The 7938-nt window shown below is 50.2% G+C and overlaps 1 protein-coding gene and 1 pseudogene across 1 annotated transcript; both read left to right on the top strand.

Moving 5' to 3' along the window:
• Positions 1 to 1390: 1390 nt before the first annotated feature.
• On the top strand, positions 1391 to 3103 carry LOC120679078 (annotated as a pseudogene).
• A 1642-nt stretch (positions 3104 to 4745) lies between these two features.
• On the top strand, positions 4746 to 7793 carry LOC120679079 (RHOMBOID-like protein 2). Its single transcript, XM_039960577.1, has 5 exons — positions 4746 to 5199; positions 5996 to 6159; positions 6677 to 6843; positions 6944 to 7191; positions 7392 to 7793. The coding sequence occupies exons 1-5, from the start codon at positions 4913 to 4915 to the stop codon at positions 7501 to 7503; spliced, it is 978 nt and encodes a 325-aa protein (XP_039816511.1). The 5' UTR covers positions 4746 to 4912; the 3' UTR covers positions 7504 to 7793.
• The last annotated feature ends 145 nt before the right edge of the window (positions 7794 to 7938 follow it).

Genomic DNA, 7938 nt, shown 5'->3' with positions numbered 1-7938 from the left:
CCGTGTGTGGCTTCCGGCTAGTCACAACTTATCGGTGTCTCAGCAGAGGGCGCTAGGTGGACTCACATCTCACGATCGACATCGCACGAATGCACGACAGGATGCTGACGACAAGCTGGCAAGCGGCCACCCGAGATGGACGACAACAGCAAATCCACCTTCTCCACTACTGCAATCGCATTAGTCATCATAGCCATGGTCTATGTCTATATTGAGACAATATGCTCAGTAAATATTGTCAATTTTCATGTCGCGTAATAGAATAGTTTTTTAAAAAAAATTAGGCCTAATCTTTGTAGGAAACCAAAGCAAAACAAAAATGAACAAGATATATTGACTCCCTCTCCTATTTTTCTTTAATTGTGAATTGTCATTGCATGATTATATAATATATATCATGACTAGTTAGTGCATATTAATGCGGTTAATAAAATATTAGAATAAATTGCTAAATTCTCGTATGTTCAAATATTATCAGAGTTTGTTGGGGCCCCTTTAAATGTTTTTCTAGTTCCGCCACTAATATTACTGAGATGTGAACTCATCATCATGAATGAATGATTTCTATTGCTGTTTGGTTTCAAAATTCATCTCAACATTTCAGTGAATCTTAGTTCACACAAGAACGGAACATGAGATCTTGGCCATACTTTATTTCATAAGCTCATAACTCTGAAACGTACGATGTATTCATCCTGTACATACATGCATTTTCACTCTTCCTTCAATTTATGCAGATTACTCCACCAGCATCACTAGCATGCCCATTACAACAATTAACGCATTCGCATAGAAGAGATGACCGGAGAAGTAAGAAACTAGAGCTCCGGGTGGAGATCATGTGAATTGTGTCGATCTTCTGAGTTTCTTTTTGTTTTCAGGCATAGACAGATGAAGGAATGGCACATCCCTCAGAATCCTAAATTATCAGTTTTCTTTTCGAGAATTACTCTTTTGTATTTGAGTAAATCACCCAAGTGAACCGTTGGATCCCGTCCAGGATCCATCTGTGTGTCTTGTTTTGTTCTCGTTTTTGTTTTGTTTTTGTGTCTTTCTTTTTTCATTTGGACAAAATGGTTGCTTACGGTACTGAACTCATGGCTTTCACGGAGAGGTCAGACGAACTGTGTTAAGCACCTTTGTCCCGCGAAAACAGCCGGTTCATCTCAGAGGAGGGTTACAACTTACAAGTAGTCATTAAACTGCAGCTATTTTGTGTTTGAAACGGAGAATTTCAGTCTCTGAACTAACTAGTACCAATTAAGCTCATTTAGAGGTGACACAGACCAACAATTAATACTAGAGGTTACAGCAGCCTAATGACTTCAATTTTTCCACCACTTAAAGCATGACGATGGCCATATAAGGCGAGAAGAGCCTTCTTTCTCACCCTTCTCGGATCTCACCAATTTCTGTCCCGACGCCATGGCCAGCATCCCCAAGGCCTTCGTCGTCTTCTTCGCCGTCGCCGTGCTCCTCTGCGGCGGCCACGCGCACCGCAAGGACCATACAGCGAGCGTCTACGACGTGACGGAGTACGGAGCGGCGCCGAGCAACCGAGACAACAGAGACGTGAGTTCCCGGTTCCGTTTGATCCCATCGCTTCATCGTATTTTCTCGGCTAAATCTACCCGGTCTGAATCGCGCGAGCCTGTTCGCCGTGCAGGCTTTCTTGGCCGCGTGGCGCGCGGCGTGCGGCTCCACCGCCGGCAACTCGACGCTCGTGTTCCCCAAGGGCACATTCGCCGTCGGCGCCGTGCAGTTCGAGGGGCTGTGCGCGAACGGCGACGCGCCCGCCGTGGTGATCCACGGCGTGCTCCAGCCGTGCGCGGGCGGCAGCGGCTGCCACCTCTCGGACGATGCCTGGATCACGTTCAGCAGCCTGACAAACCTCCTCGTCACCGGCGACGGCACCCTCGACGGTCAGGGTCATCGGAACGGCAAGGCCAAGTCCAAGACAACGGTAAAACGAACCGGAACAGACTTGATCCGTTTTCTTCCATCCGTCGACGAGATGGCGAGGTGATCGGGCCGGCGGCCATTGTGCTGCAGACCCTGGTTTTCGAGGACGTGACGAACTCGACGTTGAGGGGCCTGGCGTTCGTGAACAGCCGGGGATTCCACGTGAACCTGCGCCGCTGCACCCGGGTCGTGGCCGAGGGCCTCGGCATCCACGCGCCGGCCGCCAGCCGCAACACGGACGGCGTCCACGTGGGCCACTCTCGCCACGTCCGCATCCTCGACTCGGTCATCGGCAGCGGCGACGACTGCGTGTCCATCGGCCCCGGCTCCGTCGACGTCGTCGTGAGCGGCGTCACCTGCGGCCCCGGCCACGGGCTCAGCGTGGGGAGCCTGGGCAAGGACGACGGCGAGCAGGACGTGCGCGGGCTGGTCGTGAGGAACTGCACGGTGAAGGGCACCACGAACGGGGTGCGCATCAAGACGTGGCCGGGGTCGCCGCCGAGCCGCGCGTCCAACATCACCTTCGAGGACATCGCCATGGCCAACGTCACCAACCCCATCATCATCGACCAGCGCTACTGCCCCCACGACCGCTGCTCCGACGCCGACAAGGTAATTCACGCCGCCGCCGGCAGGCCGCGACACGAGCCAACGCTCTCCGGCCGAATCGCATAAGATTGACGCGCTGGCTTTGTCCGCCCGCAGCCGTCGCTGGTGCAGATCAGCGACGTGACGTTCCGGCGGATCGAGGGCACGTCCAGCGGCCCGTTGGCGGTGCGGCTGCTGTGCAGCGAGGAGCGGCCGTGCACCGGGGTGCGCCTCGACGGCATCAACCTCACCTGCGGCGACGTCCCGTGCCGCTCCGAGTTCTCCAACGTGCGGGGGCCGCTCGCCCCGGTGGTGGCGCAGGCGCCGAGCCCGGCCCCCGCCGCGCGCCGGGAGGAGGAAGAGGCTGACGTGACATCCAGCGTCACTCAACAGCTAGGCAGGTTGACTCGGTGGTTACCGTTTACTGTCAGAGGATGAGTTCAGATTTGAAGGGGCAACGAAACTAGGGAGGGTAAATTTTTAGTTTTTTTTTGTCCTCGATGATGGATGGGCTACTGACCTAGTACTTCTAGATTACAAGTACTCGTTTAGGTCTGGAACGGACAGCATCTTTAAGGAAAAAATGCCTCTTTGTCAATCCTTCAGTTCCTTTTATTCATCAGAGAGTAAAAACAGTTACACTTGAGTGCACTGTTTAAATTGGCGCAGCGGCCGGAAGTTACCCTGCCGAGTCCGTTTCCTTGGCGTTGAATTTGTAGTGGCCATGGATTCAGGTGCTGTCAGTCGGTAGGATTTCAAGTCGCTGCGCTGCGATCACGTCTTCGCGACGTGCTCACGGAGTCCTCTGATGACTCTGCCGAACTGGCGGCAAGACGAGGCGGCGCAGGCAAATCGCTCGGGATGGAGAGGCCACAGGAGTCTTCCAGCGCCGGCCAGCCGGCGCGAGTTTATGAGTGCTACTAACTGGAGCAAGCCGCCCGGATTCGAAGAGGAGGTGATCGAGGAGGCACGCGTCGGGCGAGCAGGACGCAGAGGCAATAATCCGGATCAGGATGCTAATTGTAAATTTCTGTAGGTTAAATACAAATAATCGAATCATGATTATTAATCCCAATTCAATAGAAGACATTTTGCATATATTCGGATGGCGATCCAAATTAAGAGTCTTCATGTAAAATTTTAAGGTGCTTATTGTAAATCTACTAGTCGGATGTCGTCGTCATTGCACCGCAAGAGTTGAGAAGGTTATTAGACTTTAATGTCGATGTGCATGACACCACGGGATGACGAGAGTGGAGCTGAGCCAGCCCCCATGATGCAGCGCCTTGACAAGCGCGGCGCGCGGGGCATATTCACCGTGTTCGGCAGGCTAGAGCGGGAGGTTGGAGCTGGAGTTGTGTGAGAGAAAAATACTATTACCTGACTGGTGGCTGGAGGCTAGTGCTGGAGCAATGTGAGAGAGAAATACTGTAGGGCTGGAGGCTGGTGCACCAGCCGAACACAGTGATTTTCGCGCAAGCCGACATCTATGAACTCGAGCGCAAACGCGGGCTCGTCGGCGAGGTTAGCATCGAACATAAGGATAGTAACGGGCACAAAGTATCTACGTATCTGCCGGCACCAAATTTGATGGACGTAGATATGGGTTTAAGTGTGTGCCTGCGGACACAGACGCAGGTATAATCCTAAATTCAATGTATATCTTCTAACTGGTTTGGGATGGAGGGAGTACTTGGCAACCGGCGTCGATGAGTGAGCTGCCAAATCTGATATCGGAAACCATCCACGCAAGGCGTCAAACTTTGTTGCAAAAATGTGACGCGTTGCAACAACCTGTCCCGACGCAAATGGTTTGCGCTTCTCCAGACGCCACTTCTAAAATTGAAAACATCTTCTGTTTTCTGAAAGGGTCAAAATTAAAAACATCACGCCGTGCTTTCTCACTGATCTGAACGGCCGGTTGCTTCGAGAAGAATACTACAGTACTAGAAGAGGGAATGCCCTGTCTGTCCAAGCAAATGGTGATCCAAATCGGCTCTGTTTTTTTAAGACCCGGACGAGGACGGTGGCTTTGCGAGCAAACCAAGCAACCACCACAGTTCCTCCGCTGCCCCAGAAGGCGAAGGCAAAGCCCCAAGCTGCCGACAGGTGGTCCCAGCACGCCAGCGTAACGGCGCCAAAGCCATCGCTCTCCAGTCTCCAGTCTCCAGTCCCCAGTTCCCCACTCCTCCGGCTTTCCCCTCCTCCTCGCTTCCAAGCCAAGCCAAAAAGCAGCGGCGAGCCCCCGCGAGACCGTACGCACCCACCCACCAGTCCACTACCCCCGCGCGCTATAACTGCAGCCCCGCGGGCGCGCGGGCGCCGCCGACACCGCCGCGGGTCGAGAAGCCCGTCACCAGCCATGGCGACCGGCGGCGAGACGAAGGCCCCGGGCGCGGGGTACTACCAGTACCCCGCCTCGTACGGCGGCGGCCGCGCGGACGAGGAGCGGCGGTGGTGGCCGTGGCTCGTGCCCACCGTGCTCGTCGCCTGCATCGCGGTCTTCGCCGCCGAGATGTTCGTCAACGACTGCCCGCGCCACGGGAGCGCGCTCGGCGGCGGCGCCGGGTGCGTCGCGTCGGGGTTCCTCCGGCGGTTCGCCTTCCAGCCGCTCCGGGAGAACCCGCTCCTCGGGCCCTCCTCCGCCACGTACGTCCCGTCACTTTCGTGACTGGCTTCGGGTTCCGCTGAATTTTGTTGGATTTGGTGAGAAATTGGGGGGATTTCAGGACGGGTTTGTGCCGGGTCTAGTGCATGATTTCAAGTGAAAGGTCACCTCTAGCTGGATTTCAAGTCTATTCGCTAGTAAAGCTTGGGGTTTTTGTAGTGTACCGCCCGCAATCTGCGTCTGCCGCCACTTTCTTGCTCCTTTTCCGCTCAGATCGATTGGAAAAGATATATTAGGGTCATTGTGCTGAATATGGTGACCATTTAGATCTCCTGCAGATTGCTGCCCTTGTAGCAAGTAGATTTCAACCCGAACATTTGATTTAGCTTAATAGCTTCAGCCTTCAGGGAAATTCCTTTTTTTTGAACTAACCTTCAGGGCAGTTCGAATACCTGAACAATTCGGATTCAGTTAGCAGTGGAATGTTCCATTCTTCAGAGATTTGTCTTTTAGTGTCTACATCACTTGCTGACAGTTAAAAATTGTCGCTAGTACGCTTCTGATAGTCACATTTGTATTTTTTTTCTCAATTACAATGGGCACTTAAGTGACCTTTTGTTATTCGAACTGTTACCTCGTGCAAGATCATGCAAGGTCTGGATTTTTTTTTTAATCTTTAGCTGTGACAAAGATTATTTTGTCTGTACTTGTTCTCTTCCCATCACGTGAGACAGTTTTATTAGAGACCAATCTGAGATCGGGACTGCATTGTGTGAATGTAAAATATAACAATGCACACCAAGGTTTTGTTTCAAAATTTCCTTTTCTTTTGGGCAGCTTGGAGAAGATGGGAGCTCTTAACTGGGCCAAAGTAGTTCATGAGCACCAAGGATGGCGCCTCATTAGCTGTATTTGGCTTCATGCTGGCCTAGTCCACCTTGTAGTCAACATGTTAAGCTTGCTATTCATTGGAATCCGACTTGAGCAACAATTTGGGTTTGGTAAGCTTCTTGTTTGCAATTGTTGGTTCATTTTGTCATTACCATGGTATATCGATCTTTTCCGGTTCGAGCACCTTGATTGACTACTTGACCATCTCTTGTTTTGCAATATCAATCTTTGTTTGGACGATGTACTTTATGTTTTAACATTGAAACACTGTTAGCTGATTCTGTCTTGGAACTTATGGAAAGCTGAAGTAAAGCAGTCATGGAGGGTTTCTTTTCTGCCATGACATTGTGGTGGAAGTAGAACCACTTAAATAGTTTTCTCAAGGCACCATTTATTAGGATTTCAACATAACAACTTTGCATTCATTTAAGAAGTAATTGAATATGATTTTGTTTTGTTTATTGGTAGCCATTTAAGGAGAGTCAGGTTTTACATGTTATTAGGGATCATTTTCTTCCCATTTCATCACGGGTTTGGAATTATGCTATGTTCACCTTCGCCAAAACCTCTTGCGTCTGGTTTTGGCGGTAGTCTGCTGTCAACTGACTTCAGTTTTCTGGCTTGCAGTGCGCATTGGGGTCATCTACTTGATATCGGGTTTTGGCGGCAGTGTGCTGTCTGCACTCTTCTTACAGAGTAACTACATCTCTGTTGGTGCCTCTGGGGCTTTGTTTGGCCTCCTTGGATCTATGCTCTCAGAGCTTATTATGAACTGGACAATCTATACCAACAAGGTCAGCAGAATGCATATTATATGTGCACTGTTTTTCTCTTATTGAATTTGTGTGTCTATTCTCTGTTTTTTCCTAAGTTTCAGTCGATTCATTCTTGCAGGCAGCGGCAATCATAACTCTACTTTTCATAATTGCAATTAATTTGGCCATTGGGATATTACCCCATGCTGATAATTTTGCCCACATTGGTGGATTTGCTTCTGGATTTCTTCTTGGATTTGTGTTGTTGGCTAGACCTCAATTTGGTTGGATGGAACGCAACGAGCTACCCCAAACTAATCAACCTCCAAAGTACAAATTGTACCAGTATGTCTTGTGGGTTGCTGCACTCATGTTGCTGGTAGTTGGGTAAGTCTCGATCATCAAAGGGAATTACACATTCACACGATCTGTATGGTTCACGTATCACTTAGTAATAGACTAATAGGTGATGTGGTACCCACATATTGCCTTGTTGTATACTGGTGCCGTACTTTGTATGAGCAATGATGATTCTTTTCATTAAGAATCTAAACTTGAAGCCTGACAAACGTGGCTTTACGGTGCAGATTTGTGATTATCCTGGTGATGCTCTTCAAGGGCAAGAATGGGAACGACAGCTGCCACTGGTGCCAGTACCTGAACTGCGTACCAACATCCAGATGGAAGTGCAACACTTGATGGTTAAGTTTTCCATCAGCTCCTGTGCAAAATATATGCCTCTGGTGGGAACCATTTTTGTGCCTGTGCGTTTGTGGATAGCAAGACCTGTCCTCACTCCTCGTGCCTGAGTTCTGTATGGTTATGTGAAGGACAAATGTTTCTCAACTGTAACCTGAGCTTGTAACTGTGGATTTCGCCGCACTTCTTGTATCGATTTCGCCAGCATTAGCCGCTGACTGCTGGAACTGTGTAAAACCATTCTGAGCAATCTGATTGACAGAGATTGGTTACTTCTCTAAACTTTGATAGCTGTCGATGGCCATCACACAATCTATAAGCTTTGAGTGTGTGACCCTGAAGATTGCCAGCGTTCAATGTCATATGTTGACATTCAACCAACGGATCTTATAACCCAAGGAGGATTAGGCTTAATTCGTACTGGATTTGTAAGTG

This window comes from Panicum virgatum, chromosome 6N (genome assembly GCF_016808335.1).
Source record: "Panicum virgatum strain AP13 chromosome 6N, P.virgatum_v5, whole genome shotgun sequence".
Lineage (NCBI taxonomy): Eukaryota > Viridiplantae > Streptophyta > Magnoliopsida > Poales > Poaceae > Panicum > Panicum virgatum.
This window is presented reverse-complemented; position numbering and strand designations above follow the sequence as displayed.